This window comes from Pholcus phalangioides, unplaced genomic scaffold (genome assembly GCF_987345545.1).
Source record: "Pholcus phalangioides strain wild (caught in Gottingen) unplaced genomic scaffold, Ppha-v1.0 ptg000009l_1, whole genome shotgun sequence".
Lineage (NCBI taxonomy): Eukaryota > Metazoa > Arthropoda > Arachnida > Araneae > Pholcidae > Pholcus > Pholcus phalangioides.
Window position 1 is genome coordinate 46,939,465 of NW_028301602.1, and position 23,049 is coordinate 46,962,513.

The 23,049-nt window shown below is 37.4% G+C and overlaps 1 protein-coding gene across 1 annotated transcript in view; it reads left to right on the top strand.

Annotated features, from left to right (window-relative positions):
- Nucleotides 1–23,049, top strand: part of LOC149083217 (suppressor of lurcher protein 1-like) — a 618,571-nt gene that overhangs the window by 71,681 nt on the left and 523,841 nt on the right. Inside the window, exons 2-3 of the mRNA XM_089236416.1 lie at nt 12,983–13,045; nt 20,437–20,617. Of these exons, the coding sequence (XP_089092542.1) occupies nt 20,568–20,617 (50 nt within the window). The 5' untranslated portion in view covers nt 12,983–13,045; nt 20,437–20,567. The remainder of the gene's footprint in view (nt 1–12,982; nt 13,046–20,436; nt 20,618–23,049) is intronic.

Sequence of the window (23,049 nt, forward strand, 5' to 3'; positions counted from 1 at the left end):
CTCAAACTTTTGTCATCCACGGCTCCCTTGATCTGATCAACGGTTTTACGCAGCTCCCCAAATAATCTAACAAACAAGTAGAACAGTAGTGTTCACAGCACCGATCCGGCACATATCAATATCGACAGCTCTCCGCGACGCCCCTAGGAGACGCGACGCACAATTTGAGGACCACTGCTTCAATGAAATAAAAAAGCTTAAAATTTTTTTTATAGCATTATTCTTTTTAGGCATAACTGGCGGAAGAAATGAAGAAGGTGTAATAAACAGAATAAAGTTACTACAGCGTAGATGGTGAACGATGGGACTATCACTCTTCCTAGTAAGAAGTGCAGTATTCTGAATAAATTTGCCCCCAAAACTGAAATCGTCAACGATATCACCACTACTGTCACCCCACGTTCGAAATAATAAATATGACAAACGACCGCGAGGGTAAAAGTGTCGTTCAAACACTCATACACGCCAGTTAATAACATCAATTCCGAACAGAGCCATTTGATTTCTCACGCACAAATGATTATTAATCGCTATTGCTATTGGAAAAGGGTAGCAACGTAGTCGAAGAATTGTTCGATCGTCAGGCCACAGGTCTCCGATTATTTCATTCAATTCGGACGTTTTCATCCTGAGCGCATGTGTCTTCCGCCCTCGGCCAATTTATTTCGAATAAAGTCTCGTTTTTTGCATAATTTTTTAAAGCATTCGACCTTGTTTTTATCATTGTCATGTTTCAACGGAACATTTTTGATCAGCGTGCTCACTGATTTTACTGAAAACCGAAGACATTCGAGTATCGATTTCTCAAAAACATTTCTTTTCTAAAATTCATAACTAATCGGAAAAACGGGGTGTTTATCACTCAATGTTTCGACATTTGATTTTTTTATTGTACTGAATGCATGTATAATATAACTGGTTAAAACTAGAATACCAACACTCTCTCTCTGTATGGAGGAATCTATGAAAACCTAGAATGCGGTTATTTAAATAATGATGGAAATCAATCAAAATGAATCGAGTTTATTGTTTGGGCTCTGGCCTTTAACAATTGGTGGCAAAAGAAATAAGATAACACGGAATAACATATGAAAGACAAAGTGAAATAACTAAGGAAAAGAAAAAGCAAACACAATATAAACATCAAATGGGGAAAAATATAAATTAGACATGTGAAGAGAAATCGGTTATAGTTGGGGGTCATTAACAAAAGTTCTTAATTTCATTTCAGATACAATAAATTTATATTGCGCGTAGTATAGTCGTTGAAATGTAAGATATTTCCGAGGTTCCGGGAAGTAGAATCACCGAAAACAGTACTTCTCGTATTGTGTGCAGTATATTTATCGCAGATAAATTGGCAGATGGCAGCACTATACATAACAAGCATTACACAGAAACAAACTCCACGTTAGGTTTCACTACACGTACACGCACGTTCCAACATGTACAAATTCGTTAGAGATTCCGCAAAAGAATATGGACGAGGTGCATGTGGGGTTTAGTAGTAGTATATTTATCGCAGGTTATAATGATATGCCTCATTATAACCTGAGTCATACTGTCCTGAAGTGCAATGTATGCAAATTCTCTCGGGTGAAATCTGGTTTCTCACTCCCTCCAAAATTAGTACATCGCTTTGGAATCTCAAATGAATAAGGACACTTTTTTTTACGCGTAGATCAAGGTTAAAATGTAAGTACTCCCTCCAAAGCTATATTTGTTTTAGATTTTTATAGAGAGGGAAACGAACGGAATTAGATATTCGAGATAAAACGTGCTGGACATCTTGATCCTTCAGATTTAATATTATAAATGGTAGGTAGGTAGGATTTGACAATTAGGTAGTTAGTTTGAAGTTTGAGGAAAAGGAGAAAAACTAGCATTTTGTCAAGAATAATAATGATGGAAATGATTTCATCCGTGTAATTGTAAATGGGAAGATGCACGAAGAGCAAAACAAGAGAAATGCATATTCCTCATTTGATTTCTTCTAGTACTCGGATCTAATTTTCTACCAATGCACATACAGGGTATCCCATGAATTCGTAAATAGTTTAAAAATTTATAAAACATGAAGGGATTTGTATATTTGAAAGCGGTCTGCGAAAAAGGGTATTCTCACTAAAAGAGGGATTTTTTTGGTACAGAAAAAAAATTCGTTCAAATTTTTGTCGATAGAGGGCACAACTTGAAAACAAATCACTGTAAATATGCAAATCAAAGATCTATAAAATGCAGGAGTAGTTGTTAAATGTGCAGGGTGTAGGATTCACAGCTCATTTCTGAATTTTCTTTTACTAGCGCTTACACAAGCATGTTGACATTAGGGGATAAAAAGACTATTGGAGAAGTTGTTTTGTGTCAGCTACACGAATCACCGGCTGAAGTTTTACGAACGTTTTGGGCACAGAAGATATTTAAGAAAGGTTCACGTTGAATCACTCCTGCCTTGCACTAATTTCGGTGCACTCTGTCGATATTTGAATCGCATTTTTTCTCTGCATCAAAAAATAAATAAATAAATAAACTCCTACTTGAGTATAATTTTTTCGCAGACCGCATTCAGATATATAAACTCCTTCAAGTTTCATCAATTTTCAAACTATTTACAAATTTATGGGAAACCCTGTATTAAAAAAAAACACTTTTATGAAAGTTAGAAGTGAAGTCCAACCACTAAAGAAAGTCTTCTTTCAAAGTATTTCCGTGACGGAATTGTGTTGCTACACGTTGAGTTAATAATTCATGACAATGGATGAAGTTTTGGGTGGGGGGGGGGGGGACTTCATAATCTCGAAAAATTTCAAAATTCTCTATAGAATGAATGCTAGGTACAATAAAACGCGGATCGGTTGTCCGTGAAGGGGAAAAAAATAAATGACAACCAGCTTAGATATACACTGCTGGCCACCCAAATTGCAACACCAAGAAAGACAAGAGATATCGCAACAATATTTATTTTGTAGATAACATGTTGACCAAGCATCAAGTGATTAAATTTATAGACTTCTGTGAAGTGTGGTTCCTGCCAAAATCAGTAGCAAGAGTAGCCGCCATTGTTGGAGATCACCGCTGCCACACGCCTCGGCATGGATTCAAAGAGACTTTGGATGTGTTCTTGGGGTACAGCAGACCAAGCAGCTTCCACGCGTTGCCAAAGTTGATCTGGTGTGGCAGCTGGGGATGTAATCTGGGTCAATCGTTGAGCAACCATGGACCACATGTTTTCTATCGGCGAAAGATCCGGAGAGCGAGCTGGCCAGGGAAGCAATTCAATCTGGCGATTGACGAAGAACCTTTGGACAATGCGTGCCACGTGTGGTCGCGCATTATCCTGTTGAAATATGGCTGTGGGCAAGCCCTGAAGGTAAGGAAGGACAACTGGCTCCAACACTTCGGAGATGTAGCGCTGGCTTTTTAAAGTACCGGCAATGCGTACTAGAGGAGTGCGAGAGTGATATCCAATACCGCCCCATACCATAATACCCGGTGCAGGACCAGTGTGGCGGTGCATAACGCAGCTGTTCAGCATCCTCTCTCCACGGTGTCTCCAGACTCGAATCCGACCATCGTGGTGTTGCAGACAGAAGCGTGACTCGTCAGTAAAGACAATTTCATTCCATTGTGCCGTCCACATCCTTCTTTCATCGCACCATTGGCGGCGGAGACGTCTGTGGTTCTGCGTCAAGGGTAGACGAAGCAATGGACGTCTTGCGGACAGACCACTCTGCTGTAAACGGCGTCGAATGGTACGCGCAGACACTGGATGATGCGGTACAGACTGAATGTGCTGTGCTATGGTTCGTGATGTGGCTGAGCGATCCGTCACTGCCATACGCACAATACGCCTGTCATCACGTGAAGTGGTGCACTGAGGTGGATGCGATCGAACACGTCGGTCCGTCGTACCCTCCTGCATCCAACGATCACATATCCGCATTACAGTTGTTTGGTTTCGTCCAACACGACTACTGATTTCCCTGAAAGATAATCCACAATCTCGGTAGGCCACTATCCTTCCTCTGTCGAACTCGGATACTTGATCAAAAGATGATCGCTCTTTTCTACGAGGCATAATTGATCGTTTTTTTGAAAAAACCACAAGGAAAACACAATTGCCGTACTTCAAATCGTCCAAATCTCCAAGCCTTAAATAGCGCTTTGAAGTGGCGCCACAGGCGCGCGTGATGTGCGTCTGCGCTGAAATTCTAATCATTTGCATATCTCACCTCCGCTAATGCATGTTGTAAATTTCATATTATTTGCATGCTTCCTTCAGGGTGTTGCATTTACGGTGGCCAGCAGTGTATTTCAATTCATTAGGAAAAAGAGAGAGAATGTGCTGCTCGTTCATCAATTTTCCATCGAACAATGTAATAATTTCATTTACGGAAATTTTTCATGTATAAATGAAAATTAAAAAATTATTCCCGTTTCTTATTTGATCGGATTATCAATTCCGAAAAAAAAGTGATAGGGAAAAATAAGAAAACAAAAAGCCCTTTGGTTGTAGCCATTCAGAATAGTAAATCTACAAAGCATTTTCATTGCTGTAGTCATAAGATATAGGGACCACTCGATAATTATCTTTAACCTACGCGTGCTTTACTTTTTGTTACTATATATTTCCATCCATACTCCTCATTGTGAGAAATCGAATCACGAGATCGGGTGTGAATATGGAGATTCTTTCTTTAAAACCTGGAGAAAGAATGAATTTTGTCGATATAATATTACTGTGGTAACTCAGAATATATATATTTTCTCAATTTTCATACGTAACAGTATCTCCTAGAAATATCGTGAAACGTGCCCGTAACTGTGATTGCATTCAAATTTATGACGATGATATCGGCATCGGACTAATATGCAGAGCGTGACAAGGATAAATGTTGTCTTTCGTCCACGAGAGGAGTTGATCGATGGAATCTATTTAGCGGGTGATCGGGTTTCTTCGTTTTCTTCCGCATTTCAATTTTTATCGCTCACCTTTCACGTGCTAAGGAAACGTTATCAGTTTCCATGTACATCGGGGCGAAATCGAGACGAACCGAATACAGACGGAAATGGTTTTTCGTTGAAAACCCGTAAAGGAGCCTTAAGATTTTGCTTATGAATAACTCTGGTCCAGTGGATTCCAAACTTTTTTTCTTTTCGTTTTTTTTGCTTGCGTTTTTCGAATCAATTTTTATAGCGGAGACTCCAAGAGACTCCAAGCTCTACGTCTTATTAGTTAATGGTGTTTAGGAATATTATTATGGGGAAGGGTGTAGGGAGACCGGATAGATAGCAGGGGCATGTCAAGAAAAGAGATATTTAAAAAATTGCGCAATTGCTATGCAAAATTTAACTTTTATCCAGAAGTTCGTTGTAATTTCATTAGGGGCCTAAATCGTTTTTATCATTTCAATGGTGTGCTTATCGTGGGGAAATTGATTTCGTACACGCCATATTGCAAACTGCAGTCATTTTGCTGGCCACCGTCTCACAGTTTTTGTCTCTCAGTCATTATCGTTATGTTATTTATCCAATATTCTACGAGATGGAAGGAATTCATTGTTTCAGTTCTTTTTTTATGTAATCTTAATTAAGTTACAACCACACTAAAACTTGCCATGATATGAGAAACATCAATGTTTCATCTCGTATTCTTATCCTGTTTTTTTCTTCTTCTCTGCTCTGTATTCTTTTTTTATATATATATATATTACTAGGGGGGCTCTGCCCCCCTGCCGCCTTTGGCGGCCAACCCCCCCACCCCACTTCTCTCCCGGACATATCTTGTTTATTTCGTCCCACTTCATCAGCGTGCTATGGAAAAGGGGAAAGGGACGTGTGAAAGCACCAGCCTACTGAAGAAGCGAATTTTAATGAAAATAATAATAAAGCAACAAAAAACAAATGAGATTCATCAAGTATCTCCAGAAAACTTCCCCATGGGGGTCCCCAGATTCAATTCGCTGAATTTCAGTGGGGCCCCACACTGGATATATCTTGGGCTACCGATGTGTTGCAAATTTTACAATGTTAAACCACAAAAATCAATGAGATACATTCAGGGGCACCGAATTACAACCTGCCAACATTTCCATGAAGCCCTGACCTGCAAGCTTGTCGGACACCCCCCCTGTGAGAATTTTTCATTTTTATCAATTTTACAACGAATAAAATCCAGGGCCCCACATCCAGTAGCGGGGACACAATACGCAGATTTTTAGTGGGGCACCAGACTGGCTATATCTCGGGTTTCGGCTGTGGCAAATTCTACATTAGAAAAGAATGAGATTCATCCAGGGCCCCCAAAATCAAACCTGTAAACATGGGGCCCCCCCGACTTGGAAGCTTGATGGTCATCCCCCGGTGCGAGTGCCATGAAAAATTTTCATTTGTATTCGTTTTACCAACGAATAAAATCCAGGGCCCCCAAAATGAAACCTGTAAACATAGGGCCCCCGACTTGGAAGCTTGTCGGTCATCCCCCGGAGCGAGTGCCATGAAAAATTTTCATTTGTATTCGTTTTACCAACGAATAAAATCCAGGGCCCCCAAAATGAAACCTGTAAACATGGGGCCCCCGACTTGGAAGCTTGTCGGTCATCCCCCGGTGCGAGTACCATGAAAAATTTTCATTTGTATTCGTTTTACCAACGAATAAAATCCAGGGCCCCCAAAATGAAACCTGTAAACATAGGGCCTCCGACTTGGAAGCTTGTCGGTCATCCCCCGGAGCGAGTGCCATGAAAAATTTTCATTTGTATTCGTTTTACCAACGAATAAAATCCAGGGCCCCCAAAATGAAACCTGTAAACATGGGGCCCCCGACTTGGAAGCTTGTCGGTCATCCCCCGGTGCGAGTGCCATGAAAAATTTTCATTTGTATTCGTTTTACCAACGAATAAAATCCAGGGCCCCCAAAATGAAACCTGTAAACATGGGGCCCCCGACTTGGAAGCTTGTCGGTCATCCTCCGGAGCGAGTGCCATGAAAAATTTCCATTTGTATTCGTTTTACCAACGAATAAAATCCAGGGCCCCCAACCAATTACCCGGGACACCAATTCGCATACTTTTGGTGGGGCCCCAGACTGGCTATATCTCGGGCTTCCGCTGTTGCGAATTCTACAACAGAAAAGAATGAGATTCATCCAGGGCCCCAAAATGAAACCTGTAAACATGGGGCCCCCGACTTGGAAGCTTGTCGGTCATCCCCCGGTGCGAGTGCCATGAAAAATTTTCATTTGTATTCGTTTTACCAACGAATAAAATCCAGGGCCCCCAAAATGAAACCTGTAAACATAGGGCCCCCGACTTGGAAGCTTGTCGGTCATCCCCCGGAGCGAGTGCCATGAAAAATTTTCATTTGTATTCGTTTTACCAACGAATAAAATCCAGGGCCCCCAAAATGAAACCTGTAAACATGGGGCCCCCGACTTGGAAGCTTGTCGGCCATCCCACAGAGCGAGTACCATGAAAAATTTTCATTTGTATTCGTTTTACCAACGAATAAAATCCAGGACCCCCCAACCAATTATCCGGGACACCAATTCGCATACTTTTGGTGGGGCCCCAGACTGGATATATCTTTTGCTTCCGCTATCGAAATTTTTCAACGTTAAAGCAGCAAGAAAACAATGAGATCCATCAAGGGCCCCTGGAAATGAAAACTTTTTACTTATACGTGAAATCTTCCCCGGGTACCCCGACCCTGTGTTGGGAGCACTGCTGTTGTGTGTGTATATTATACATATATATACCTCTCGGCATGGACCTCCCCCCCCCCCCCCCACAAAGGAAGGGCTGACAGGGGCCACAACGATTCTTATCACTTTTTGATTTTTCACACTATAAATTAATCACAGAGGGGCCCCTGAAAAGCTGGTTTGGGGGCTCGAAATCTAAATTCCAGCCTAAGGGCTCTGCTGTAGGATGTAGGAGCCTCTTGGTACATGCACATAACATGGTCCCGATGGGTCAAATGGGTCCCGATATGTGAATATCGACCCAATATCGATATATGATATCATATCGATATATGAATATATGAATATGAATGTACGATATATGAATGTGAATATCGATATATGAATCGAACCCACTTCCGTAACAGAGTTTCCGTCACTCAAAAATTTCACCCACTTCCGTCACTCGGTTGCTTAGCAACAGGCCCTTTTCGAGTTTGTTTGTGATTTTATATTATAGAATAGATAGATATATATTTATTTACTTATTATTATTTTCTTTAAGGGTTCATAACACATGCATCTAGATGTTCGTCTGTGTTGTCTAACCAAGCGTTCTGTAATACCGTTTTTGCATTGTGGGCTCCGGCACAATAAAGACATCATTATTAGCAAAAGAAAAATTTGAGGGGGAAAAAAATATTTTTATAGTTCAAATCAGGGGCAGAGGGGGACAGCTGTCCCCCCAGAAGGGAACTTAAAGTGTAGTAATTCACACGCAACACAGACGTATCAATTTAGTGTCGGTGAGTTGCCTCCTCTAGTTCAGGTCCTGGGTACGTCCTTGGTTCAAATGCCTACAGTTCCAAACCGTTGAGGTCGTCGGAAGGGGAAAACTACTGAAATTAGTGTTTCTCAGGTTAGTCGTCCACTGGAAGATACTACGAGCGATAACACGTCGTGTTTATACATAAGACAGTCTTGCACATACACATGACTTCTTATCGCTTGTAGTAGCTTCCCGTGGACGAACACACAGTTGTTTGCTCCTCCCAAATGGTCGGAATTTTTTGAATTTTTTTTTCAATTTTACTAGTATCTCAGCAACAGGAAAATGTTTTTCTTTAAAAGCTATCCGGGTTTCAGGATTTTGAATTGCACCGTGACATTTAATTCCACGTAACCCAAAAGAGCTCTCACGGAACCCCCAGTTGGAAACTGTTGCTTTATTGCCGTATTTTAGTGATGCCATCCATGGGGGGGGGGGGGTTCCCAAAGTGTAGATTGCGACCTCCTTAGGGGTTCGTTTCAATGAACTGGCGGTGGGGAGCCGCGAGAGATTCCCCAAAATGAAAACGTCCAAATAAGAAATGAATTTTTATTCTAAAAATATATCAAAACTAAAAAATATCTTTACTCAGCTGAGATAACTACCAATGAAACAATGCAATTTTATCATACTCTATTAGTGCAATAATCGACACATCAAGTTAATACTTGACTCAGAGTGAAGCACCCGATTTCAAAATTGTATATTTCTTAAAAATTCAAAACACAGAATCATAAATAATATGTGTGAATATAAGAGGGAAAATGTCTACGTTTTATAAACAATTTCTGCTAATGATCGATTTCAAGAGTAGAATCATTTTGAAATCGGGTGATTCTTTCTTGATCACCCTGTATACGAAAATCAAGGAGCATTCACCTCGCTACTTTTACATCTTGCATAAGGAACACTAAATCGCGGGTTGTTAATGGTGTTGTCCGAGTTTTGTAAGGTGAATTGTTAATCTCGGACCAATGGTGCTCCGGGGATATAGAATGTATATATTTTTAACATGTAATTTTTTTTTTTGATTGAGAAAATAAATGTTCCCTCCGGGGAACCCCCGTTTGGCGAATCACATTCGCCGGGTCGGGGTATGTAACTCATAAGGAACACTAAAGAGATCAAAAACAAAATAACTATTTGTATAATATTAAAAAAAATATTGAATATATTGTTAAAAGTCAATATTGCTTAGTTAAAAACGAAACAAGGATTCCGAAAAGTGTGCTTTCGGGACAGCACATTTATTTGAACATAATTGGAATACCCCTTAAAACTGGGTCAACCTATGTAGGAGGTCACCGATAAAGTTTTTAGTCGAAAAAAGGGTCATGCTTTAAAACGTTGGGGAGCCACTGCTTTAGTCTATGTTGTCAGCTGACTAGAGGTCTTGGTTGAATTATTCGTGCAAGATTAATTTATGAATTTCTAGAACAAGAACAGTTTGTGTTGAAGATAAACAAATTAAATAAATAGATAAAAAAAACACTCATCTGGGAACGAGTATAATGCCCTCAAAATTTGAAACAGTCATCTTATTCCTATATTACGGAACTTTTAAGTCTGTGAAATCATACTTTCTCGGATGTATTTTCCTTTGTTTATATTTGGACACACAACGGCAGTGCATGTTCCACCTAAAAATTGGTATTTTTATTAGGAATGGGCAGACGGGTATCGTTTCGTGTTCGCGTGCGTCGCCGCAAGAAGTCGTCGGAAGAGAATTATTTGATAATTATTTATATAGATTTATTTGCTGTTCCGTTCGAAAAGGAAAAAAAAAAACTTATATATTAGTATCAGAAGAGATGACCTAGCATTCCTTAATATTAAGGATGATTCCGCAGCGGCGTCCACGGAGAAAACAAATGGCGCCACAAGTAAGGTAGTATTCATAGTAATCGGATTTCTTTTTTCTTATTTCATGGGAAGAAAAAACCATAGTATCGAGAATCTCATTAGGAATCGTTGGCTTATCTTTAATTTTTATTCTATTCATGAAATAAAGGCGCCATCTGTCTGCCGGGTCGAGATTCTGAACGCAAATGGAGTAAATTGTGATAAATTGAGCAATCATAAAACTGGGGCCTGTGACGACGGTGGAGATATTTTATTGAAAAAAAGAAAATACACAAATACTTGCGCAATGAAATTAAAGTTTACTTTTAGCGCATGTTAGAATACTTGTATTGAAAACTCATTATTCATTTATTCATTGATTATTGATTTCATTTCATTGGCTAAAACTTCCTCAAGGAAGTATAAGGATAGAGAAGATAAGAGCTAAAGGCTCGGTATTTCGATCAACGATTAATGGTTACGGCACTGCTTCATATTGGGGGGTGGGGGGGGGGGGCAAACAAGTATGCAGAAAACTTTTTAACGCTCTCGACGTCTTAACTGCTTTTCTGAATCAACCTGTCCTGGTCTGTTTGGAAGCATTGCACAAAAACATTCATTGTTCAGTCACCATACGGTGAGGTTAAAAGGAAAAAAAAATTCCATTCAATTTGGTACGAGAGTCTTTCTCCTAAAGAAACGGGAAGGATATGAGAGACCGAATGTTTTTTGTTGGTCGATAACAGAAGAACAACCAATAAATTAAGTCATTTCGTTTTCTTTATTTCTTTTAATCAGGTTTTTAAGATTTTGCTGCTTTTACTTCAACTATGTCATCGTCCAAATTTATCGCCAAAAAAGAGGGTTTAAACAAGGGTTCTTTCAAACATAAAATATGCATACAAAAATTCTGTGGTGTTTGGTCAGAACATGATCTCTCTCCAAAAAATGGATTTTCGATCTAAAAGTATGTCTTGCTAATCATAACTAAATAGAAGTGAGATAAATGCACAAATACGTCCGTACGATCAAACAACACGATGATGTATGATATTTTCATTTGTATTTGCGTGTATGCTTTATTTTTGATTTTAAATCGCAATGAAGATGCTTATATCTCAAAAATGTGATTTTTTAGTTATCATGTTCTGACCAAACACCACAGAATTGTTTCGACAATAGCCAAAAAAGCATCGTAACTTTTCCGACTATCTACTATTTCATTATTGAAAAAAAAAATGCTACAAATCCAGACAGTAATCGGTGCTTGCCGCAACGATGGCAAATCGACGAATTCAGTTATCGGGTTATTTGAGTTTTACGATGTGGGACACCAACGAATGTTTGTTGCACGACATATTCTTCGGAAGCTCGTTTTACAGAGATGGTGTAAAATGCACCAGATAAACTGATGCAAATAATTTGTGATTCGATTTGAATTTGGAAGTTATTATCTATATATATTTATTCCTCTCTATAAACATTTCACACTTTTCCGTATTTTCATCTTTATGGTCAGTGGATTATAAGTTGAAAAACATCTGGATTCGTTGATGCGAGTTATATGCCACTGCGTATCATCTACATCTTTTTTCTTGTTCGAAATGTTAGCATAGAAACAAATATTTTCAAAAACTAATTTGTAAAAATATATTTTTAAATAAATTTATAGACGGTGTAAAGATGCGATAAAAAAAAATGTGTGTGTGTGAGAATTTTTTCGTTCAACTTTAAGATTTAAGATTTTATAATTGTCAAAATTTGTATTCGTGGATTGAACGCAAGAAAATACGGCACATCGACTAAACATTAACTTCACTGATATCAAACGGTGAAATTGGCATCTACTTTTTCTTTCTGTTGTTAATCGCCTTTCATCGACACATGAAAAGAGTTGAAGTATGGTCGAGAATAGAAAAATACAGCAGATGCCATCACTGCGCAACACGGTTATAAGTCGGGGTTATGGACAGTTCCGATAAAGAAGATATTATAGGTACTAATAATTTTTGAAGTTAAATCGTAAGATGCAATAAACGGAATGTCATAAAAGAGGATGTAATCATTGAACGTTCAAGCGTTTCATTAAGAGTCCTTCAGAAGCATGAACTATATACTGTTCCGGATAACGTCTTTCACAAGCACTTGAGATGGCAAACCACGAAGCAATTTCACGGTCAACACAAATTCATTGTATGGAACAGCTATTTACACGCATTCACAAGCAGCGATTTGGAACTGGACCTATATAAATGGAGAGAGACATCTACAGATAAGACCTTATCTTCCGACTAGAATTCGACTACTACTCTAGTTTTGCAAAAGCTGCGCCACTTTAAGCCATGGAAAGAGCTTCGAAATTATTCTAACACTTCTTGGAACATCTTCACACTTCTCATTTGGCATCATGACATCGGTAACTTATAGCCGTCGCCACACGTGCCAACTTGTCGATATTTACAGAGAATTGCATTAATGGTTATTTACAGTCGAAAAATGACAATGCATGATAAATAACGATTATTAACATAACTTTCGTAACAATACATTTTTTATACTAACTCATGCTGCTTTCAGCCATAATTAAGTTTTTCTTAAAGTTTTAATGTATCTATTTTTCCTTCTTCCAGGAAATGGTTTTGTTCCCAATTCTGCTCGGAATCTCGCTTATTCGACTCGCCCCATCGGATGCTGTAAGTGCCAGTAAGTGTGAAGAACGAATCTATTCATGTAAATGTACCGAAATTTGACACGAAACCGAAGTCAAATATATTATTAATATTTCCGTAGTTTTAGCCATTCAAAATTTTTTCATGAAATGCTCCGTTTTTTCTAGTCTTAGTTGAATTTTTTGAATAAAGAATTCAGACTATTTTCATGACATAAATTATATTATGAAAATTATTACTCTAGTTATCATAATTAATTAGTGATATAAATATATTATTCTCCCATTCATGTCAAACGTACACTGTACTACTTTTTTTGGTGAATTACATTTTGACATACAGTACCCATCCGGCGGTCTTTGAGCAATTTTAGTGATAGTTGGCAACTTATAATCCACTTATAACTACTGTCGCTTTTGACAATTTTTTTTGGTTGTGGATGTCGAATTCACTTGACCTTGACATTTAAATTCGGCTGTAAATGACAACTTTATTTCCCTTAAAAATTTTTCGGCTGTAATTGACGATTTTACTCGCCTTTGACAATCTTTTCGGCGATATATTACAACTTTATTAGCCTTTCACAAAGTTTTCGGCTTTAGATGCCTACTGTACTTGTATTTCTGCCTTTGAAATTTTTTTTTTGGCTTTAGATGAAAACTTCACTTAAATTTTTTGGCTTTGACAGTTTTTTCGGCTATAAATGTCAACTTTACTTGCCTTTGACAATTTTTATAACGATATCCAGCATTTTTTTGAAGAAAATATGGTCAGCCTAGGTATGTGTATATTGATACTTTTCTACCGGAACAACTTCCGTGGGCCGATGTTTGTGCATCTCTAAATGCAAACGTTACATATTTCGAAAGAAAAAATACGCTTTTTTTTTTCTAGAGAATAACTGAAATTCAAAGAAAAAGCAAAAAAAACCATAAGAAAGAGTAACTAGATTTGGTGCATCCGTATCCTGTCATAAATTCTGATTCGAGTCGTTCCAGTTGATTATCTTGTTCGTCACAAGAGTTTTATCATTTGTACAGAGAGATTGAATTCTTTAATCATCGTTTCATTTATTTGGTTAAATTTGTTTGATTTTTTTTTCATTTCATTTTCCCGAGTAAAATGTTTCGATTGTTTCAAGCTGCACATAAAATGACATTTATATCAAGAATTTCATCGCTTGAGAGATTTTATCTCTTGTATGTATATACACACGCATCAGGAATATACGAATCAAGGAAATAGCAGAAAAAAAAAGAAAGATAGAGGAATAAAATATGAACGAGATTTAGCATTAGGAGAGCCTGCAGGAGAGTAAAAGTAATCACAAGCTAAAAAAATTCTGCAGGGAAGAAAAATTGGCTGCGTGGGAGAAACAAAAACAGAATATTTAATATGTATTGAGAAAAGAGGAGAAATTCTAAAGAAATAACACACACGCACACACCCAAACGTAATGGGGCAAATCGATGGAACGGCTGATGTAAGAACCGATGCTCCTATTTAGACTCATATCCAGGACAGTATTATTCGAGCTTTGAATTATATATATGGATATGTTACGGTAAAAGCCCGAAGAGTGGTAAAACAACCGGTAAATCCTAGGTTTTACCTAGTATTAAATGAGGAAAAATAAAAACGAATGGATTAACAATGAAATTTTGAACATGATTAAATGTAAGCAAAAACTTTATAACAAATTTATTCGATTCCCCGGAGACAGGTTTTACCAGATCGCATACAAAACAACAGTCAAAGTATTAAAAAAATAAGATCAAAATAGCAAAAAATGAATTTTAGTCTAAACGCTTTGATGAATGCGCAAATAGCAGGGAACAATGGGGATTTGTAAATGCTATTTTAAAAAATAGTAATAAAAGATCAATATTTCCTGAGGGGGACGATTGGCACATAGCTAATTCTAAGAAAACTGAACAGTGTGAGGTTCAAAACATTAAACTAAGACTGCATGAAAGAAGCTCTGTCGTAGAAGAAATCAATGTAAAACTACTAAAAATTTTCTCTAAAACTCATATTAATATTTTAACGAGACTTTATAACGCGATCTCGTAAACGAGGGAATTTTTTCGGACTCTCTCAAAAAGGGTGACATCAACCAACTTTCTAATTACAGCCCCACTGCTCTTCCTCATATGTATAAATGATTTATGTGATGGAAGAGTCAACGTTGAGAAAACTAGATACATGCGGTTTAAATTGAAAGAAAAATACAATGATACAGAATATAATCTCTCACTAATATATCGCAATAACGACTGTCAAACTTCACACAACTGTAATTGTACAGACCTAGAAAAAGTTAATTCCATAAAATACCTAGGACTAAATATCGACTCAAACCTAAAATGGAAAACCCATATAGCAAATGTGTAAAAAAAAGTGAGGTTTTTCCTAAGCAAATTTTATCACCTAAAATATAAAGTAAATCACAGATTTCTATTGACACTCTATTACGCATGGATCCAATCACACATAAGTTACGGCCTTGTAGCATATGGAGGAGATTATTTAACCAACATTAGTGAAGTAACCCGGACCCAAAACAAATTTATAAAAATTATTTCAAATCACACTGAAAGCGTTAACTTGACTCATTATAACAATTTAAACATTTTACCAGTCAGACACTTATATTTCTATAAAGTATGTCTGACTATTTACAAAATTTTTTAACTTGTGTGAAAAACGTACAGTTGGTCTCCTTAATGCAATAAAACTAAACCAGATATCAATGAACCCCAAACCTCATAAAAACATTTTATGCAAAAGTTTCATTTACCTAGCTCCTAAACAATAAATAGTTTACCAGTAAATCTACAAAACATTCAAAATGAGTATACTTTTAAAAAATGTACATAGAGTCAGCCCGAAAAAAAGCAGCAGGGCCAGACAATCTCTCCAATCGCTAGTACAAGCCATTGTACGTGCCAATATTAACTGTTTCAAAAATTTCTTCAGTCACTGCTTACAACTCTGTACTTTCCCCCAGCATTCAAACCTGGAAGGCTGGTTTCCAAGAGGGGACTTGGCGTAACCAACTCGATTTGTTCCATTACGCTGACTTCCAATTTGGGAAAGGTGCTCGAAAAACTTCTTACATAAAGATTTTCCCACCATGTTGAGTGGGACGGTCTCCTTCATTCTCTTCAATTTGGTTTTGTATGGGTCGCTCAACGAATGATGTCTTTTATCATCTAATTGGAACAGATTGAGAATAGGAGGAAGGAACATTATATCTACTCACAGCCATTATCTCCCTCGACATTAAGAGCGGTTTCAATTGTGTGCGTCATGAGGTAAATAGCTAATAACCTTCGAAGGATGTCTATTCCTCTTCAGCTAAGAAAATTTTTGGAGGATATTTTCTCGGGACGCACCATCACTCTTAACACAAGTACAGCACCAGCATCCACGACGTTGGTTGAGGAATACATCATTCGATTCATTACTTCGACACCAGTGGGCCTCGGTAGTCAAAGCCTTTGCCGATGACTTCCTTCTCTTGGTGTCTGCTGAGGAACCCACTGAAATCACAGCCTCTGCCAACGCTACGTTGACACAGATCTCCGAATGGTTACAAAAAATTATCTGCAAGTGGAACCATCCAAATCATCATTTCTCTGGCAAAACAAGAGGAAAAAGAGTCCCACTATGAAAATTAACAGGGAACGAATTAAGTTTGCGCCAAAACTTTAGGAATATGGTTCACCAACAAGCTAATTTTTTTAGCATACGCACATTACTTACAAAAGCGAGCAATGCGCTGGATCATTTCAGACGATTATTGGGTGCAGAGTGTGAGGGATACCACCGTAATCTGAAGAACACCCTCTACATAACTGTACTGTATCGACAGATTGCACTTCGGGATCCCCTCTGCCCGGCTCCTGGCGAAGATGAACGTAATTCAAAGACAAGCTTTATATCACGCGAGCGTATTGAACCATTGCCACCACGGTTTTACAGATTGCTACTGGCAAACCCCCCACTGGACCTGGCTATAAAGTCTTTCAAATTTATAGAAATTAGAGAAATCGCATTTTTACTAATTTTCACGAATTTGAATGATTAATTGGTTAATTAATTATGAATTTAATTAGCATCAGGATCATCGTGATTAATAAATGACAAGTTTTCAAATTTATGAAAATTAGAAAACACAATTTTACTAATTTTCACGAAAGTTACTAAATGTCAGCATTTACCGAAGTGCTTGGTAAAAGTCTGAAATGTATACGTTTTTACGAGTTTTTCGGGCTTTTACCAACTCGACTTGGTAAAACCACGCATTACGTGTTAAATACATGGTATGCATCGTTTGAAAAACGAGCATACGTATACTGTACGTGAATCGAAGCAAGAATACAACGAAAAAGCGAAGTAAACGAAACCAATTCAAAGAAAGTGATACTATGCATTGCTACTAATATATGATTTTCTTCAAAAATAACGTTTCGATTACAGAGCCATCGTTCGTCTATGAATATCGCAAGTTTTTATCTGAAAAAAAAAGTTTAAGATACGAAAAAAAGGCAAAGGCATCGACAAGAATTGATTCATTTTTTTAGCCATTTGCGATTTAAACTTTAGATACAGTGAGCATTGCTTATTAGAATCACGGATAATGTTTTCATTTGGGTATTGTTATCACTTTCACAAGTAAGAAATGGACCAATATCATAACAAAGAAGAAAATTCGTTTACTGTTATTAGAATTTAGGATTATATGATCCTTGAATTTCCTTTTTCACGTAAGTTTTTTGTTTTCGCATATTTTGAAGACTCGTTTTCTTCCAGTTATCGTAAAAATTCCACAAGCTTATGTAAGAATGTCCTGTAATCGGGCCGTAATAACAGCTATGACCGATTTGCGTGCAGCGCTAATTCTTCTTCATACTGTATATTGAAGATATGTGCAAGGTAAAAAAAATGTAATTTTCTTCAGTTGATGGTCAGTTTCTTTTCTCTGACCCCATTCACAATTTCTCGGACGGAAGACATTCAAAAGGGAATTCATGGAACTTAACGCATATTATAAAATGCATCGTAATTCGTAACACACATTAGACAGTTCCATTCTAACTCCTCACAATGGCTGAACAGAAAAGAATAAAAAAGGATTTTTGCTTAAAGGGGGAAAAAAATTCTGTTTCAGAATAATTGAAAAAAAAAAGAAGCATGATTTAACGTTTTGAAACTAGTTATGTGGGGAAAGACTGAGTATTCCTGTTTTCATCCGTCCCGTTCAACCGAATGAGACATATGATCATGATACATACAACTAGACTTTTTCGGGTATAGTTATCAGTCGTTTATTGTTATCAGAAACCCCGAGTCCCGATGAGGATTACATTAAGCGGCGTGCATTGTACTACAAAAGTATTTCTTTCCTAAATGATTCGTTCGGGGATCTGGCTGGTGACTCAGTGATTTATTGATCAATACAATCATCAGGCAAATCACCAACCTCCAAAGCAATCGAATTAAAAGACGAAAAGAGATCTCATAATACTTCTACACATTCGCTGTTGTTGTTATTCGGAATGTATTTTTCTCCCCCTCCACTTATTAATTTAACGAGCCGTTTTAATTGAATAACGCCGCTGCTGGAATGTTTTTAATAACTATAATTTTCCACGATAATCTACGCGGTGACGCTGAGTGAATTAGCGATCGTTCAACAATGTTCCCGAGATGTATTTGTTTTTCTTCTTCCGCGGAAAATATAATAATAAAAAAACAGAGCAATTTAACTCGAAAGTATTTAAATGGCTCGAAGGAAGCTTACATAATATCGGACATGAAAAATAACACAGTGTAATAGTGAGGACCATTATACAACCAAAAACTAATTCCGAAATTTATCAGCTTCTAGAAATAAGAGATTTTGAACACCGAACAGTTCCCGAGTAAACTACAATTTCAAGCTTTAAATGAGTTGCAGTAGATTGTGTGACAAAAATAAAAGTGCCACGATAAAACACAAAGTGCTTTAATTCACAATTTTACTCGGTGCTAATGGAAATGCATTAACGTAATAACGAGTTCAATCATTGAATGAAAAATAAAATCAGGTTGATATTTTTCCCAGACAGAAAACGGCAGGGAGGAGGGTTCGTGATATCGAGGTTTTAGAGACTGTACATTAATTACATTTAGAGAATTACAGAGTTTTACAACATATCATAAAAAATTGTGGAGGGTGGGTGTGCGGGGGGGGGGGGATTAACCCTTCTAGACCCTGTACGAACTAATGTGGGGATTGCTTTTTCTCGCGTTATATATATAGGAACAAAAAGTTTTGAAAAAATTACCACTGATTGTACTCATCCAAATATGCACAAATTATAAAAAATTCTGGCGGAGTTAGTCTGGGCCACTCAAAAAAATGTAAACATTAATATTTTGAACGGTAATAAAAGTTAGGAATGAATTTGAAAATCTTGCAACACTAGAGTGTTGGAGTGACGTCATTCAAACAGCACACGATCAAGTACAGCGCAGAAAAAAAAAAAAAAAAAAAAAAAAAAAAAAAAAAAAAAAATAATATATATATATATATATATATATATATATATATATATATATATAAATAAAGAGAGAGAAATATATATATAGAGAAGCTGGAGGAAAAAGAAAAGAAAGAAAAAATAAGTTGTTTTATAGATATCGCCAAGAAGCGTGAGAGGCGATGAGTAGCTGACTTTTATCATTTTTTATAATTTTTTACGGCTTTAATAATTGACTTCCGCCGCTAATTTTTTGGTTTTATGTGTTTTTGGGTGAGATGAATGCGCGTAAATGTTTTCGTGATATTTTGAGGATTACACCTTGGGATCCTTTCTTTGTTAGTTGTACACGCACCTCGTACAAATTCCTCCACGGAATATTTAACAAATCGATACATGCCGGAATGTGTGTTTACTTGAGTGTATGTATGTATGGCCTCTAACGTACGTATTTTTTAGGGCGAGCTTAGTTTGTTTTCTTGCTGGTGTCGCCATCTGACTTCCATATTTTGAATTAAAGCTGATGAATGATTCAATTTTCTATATATATAACTGTCATATATGTAGTACGTTGAAAATCAACTTCAGCCGACCACCACTGTGCCGTGGATGGGTTTCGAACCTGGATTCTCACGGTGAGAATCTAGCATGATGCACACACAACCGGACAGCGGTACCAACAACTATTAGAAGATTTTTGATGTGATGTTGTCTGATAGGCGACCAGACAACACGTTTGTTAATGTTGCGTCTTAAAGGAATAGATATTCAAACCGATCATTCAATTATTTCATATTTCAGAGTATTGAACAACAACTACTGCTTAATAGCTATTTATTTTTCGTCACTAAGAAATGACGTTTATACACGTGCTTGCTTTTTCAGGTTGTGAGTGCATACTGTTCGACAGTACGTACGGTAAAGAGTTCGGGCTTTTCACGTCTCCCAACTGGCCAGTTCCGTACGAAGACAATATTGAATGTCTTTTATACACTTTCGTTGCCGAGGCTCATCAAATGGTCGAGATAACGTTTGACGATTTCGATATACAGAGAACAAACCTGGAGTGAGTATGCTCATTTTTATTAACATGAATCTCACTATGATTATTACAAAAAAAATACACAAGTTCGAATGACAACATTAATGTCTTCACCGTTTTCCGTAGCTACAAATTAAAGACATTTTACAGAAAAAATAAAAAATAAACGATAATATTTCAGATCAATGAATCACAAAAAAAGCCCTAATGATATTAAGATTAGCATAATCCACCGTCCAATTCAATTCTAACATTATTCCAGCTTCCAAATTTGTTCGGACAGAAATTCAAAACTCATCCAGAAACACGGTCTATAGTGATACCTTAGAAAACGAACGCCTGGGCTTACGACTGACGAAACAGATTTTATTCACGATATTCTGCCTCGGCTAACGAACACAGATTCGACTTGCGAACATTTTCGTTGATATGGGTGCATACGCTAACATGACACAGTCACGTTGTGAACTGAATTTTCGCGACAATCATTATCAGAACTACTGTCACTCCAACCCGATTGACTCACGTTAACCTCAGAATCTTTCTCCAGATGTACCTTCACTTCTCTTTCTTGAATCATTTCATGGCAAATGGAAGATTCAGCTAATAGTAAATACTATACATTAAAACAAAGAAACCCATGTTTTTTTCAGAGCACGCGTTCTTTTCTGTCAGTTTGGACTGAAAGTTCGTTTGCATAGAACTGAATAGTCGGTGCGTTCTAGGACTAGGAGCTCATTTTTGCCATCTGCGCGTATGAGACACAGAAATGAGCTGAAAAAAATCATAAATAGATTGGGACACCTACGAAATCGACTGGGTAGTGTCAACACTAGCTTCAGCCGATTTAAGCTTATGTTTGTTGTGTGCATAGTGTAAAATGAAAAGATATCCTCTTCAGTATCCTGATCTTCCTGTAAATTCTTATTTACGCAATTTTGAAGTTGTTAATTTTAGCCTTCGGCCAGTTTTTTATAATACTCTTTAATGTTGAAAAAAGAATTTATCTTTAAATTTTGGGCAGCACCTGGAACGAATTAAATTATTTTTTACAGAAACCTATGGAAATCACGTTTCGGATAACGAACGTGATTCCGGAACGAATTATCTTCGTGGTCCTATCCAAGGTGTCACTATATATTTCGAATTACCTTCCGATTATATTTTGAAGAAGTTTTAGAATAGTTCCTGTAACACCATTTCAACCATAAGTTCTATCAGCTGCTTCGAATGTTCTTTTTTTTTAGCAGTTTTATTAACAGGTATACTCGAATGAATATCCGCGTAATTCGTGTTGTGATATCCAGAAAATGAGGTTATCGATTTCCCGATCGGAAATGTTTCACTTCAGTCATCCAAAATTCATCCTCGAATGATACAATATTTACTTGCTTTCGGTTTGATTAATATTGACGAGATACGTATACCCTCCGACGGTACTCGAACAATTATCAGCAACAAACTAGTGAAGAGATGTAAATGAGTGAAACATTGATATGACACAAGTGGGTACTCAATCTTTCTGCGCACTTCTAAAAGTGTGCGCACCTTCCACTCTAGCCGGGTATTCGAATTCCCCGAATTAGTACTCACGCAGTACTCACGTTTGCCCAATACCTCTTAGAGAGGTTCTAGGGGGTAATGGCTTACCCCGCATTTCCAGAGGTTTGAAGGCCTCTTATGCAATTTCAAGTGGTATTTAAAGTATGAAGTATTGGGTATGTAAGCATGAAATACAACTATTGATGAATAGTTATTATTTAAACTATTTGGTAGATCATTATAGTTCCAATTGAAAACGAAAAAAAATTGTTTTTCAAGCAATTAGGTAGTACATAAATTCGTTGATAATTTAAAAATTCATACGAATTGAAGGAATTGGTATATTTGAATGCGGTGGACGAAAAAAATATTCTCACAAAAGGAGATTTCTTTTGGCACAGAAAAAAAAAGGCAGTTCAAATTTTGTCGATTAGTTAAAATTTGCGCTGCTCTGCACGTAAGAAAATCGCTGGAAGGATGTGAATCAGAGTCCTATAAAATGCAGGGTGCACTCGATTACCTGCTCATTCCTGAATTTTCCTGTTACTAGTCTGAATTTTCAGCTTACATAAAGTTTTCATTGCGACGCTGACAATGGTGGATAAAGCATTGTAGTAGAACCTCTGAATAGCGGAAACCTACGGGACCGAAAATTTTGCCGCTAAGGAGGAGTGTCCGTTAATAAATTGCGAAATACATTCAGTCCCGTTGACGTAATTCAGAAAAAGTGTCCGGGCGGTGTCTTGTATGAGAGGTTCCACTGTATCGGTCAAAGTTGTTTTACTTTAGCCACGAATTGCCGGCTGAAGCTTTACGAACGTTTCGGACACAGAAAATATTGACGAAGTTGTTTTCCATGGATTCCTGTAATTTGCATTCATGGAACGTCCTCTATCGAGAATAATTTGAACTCT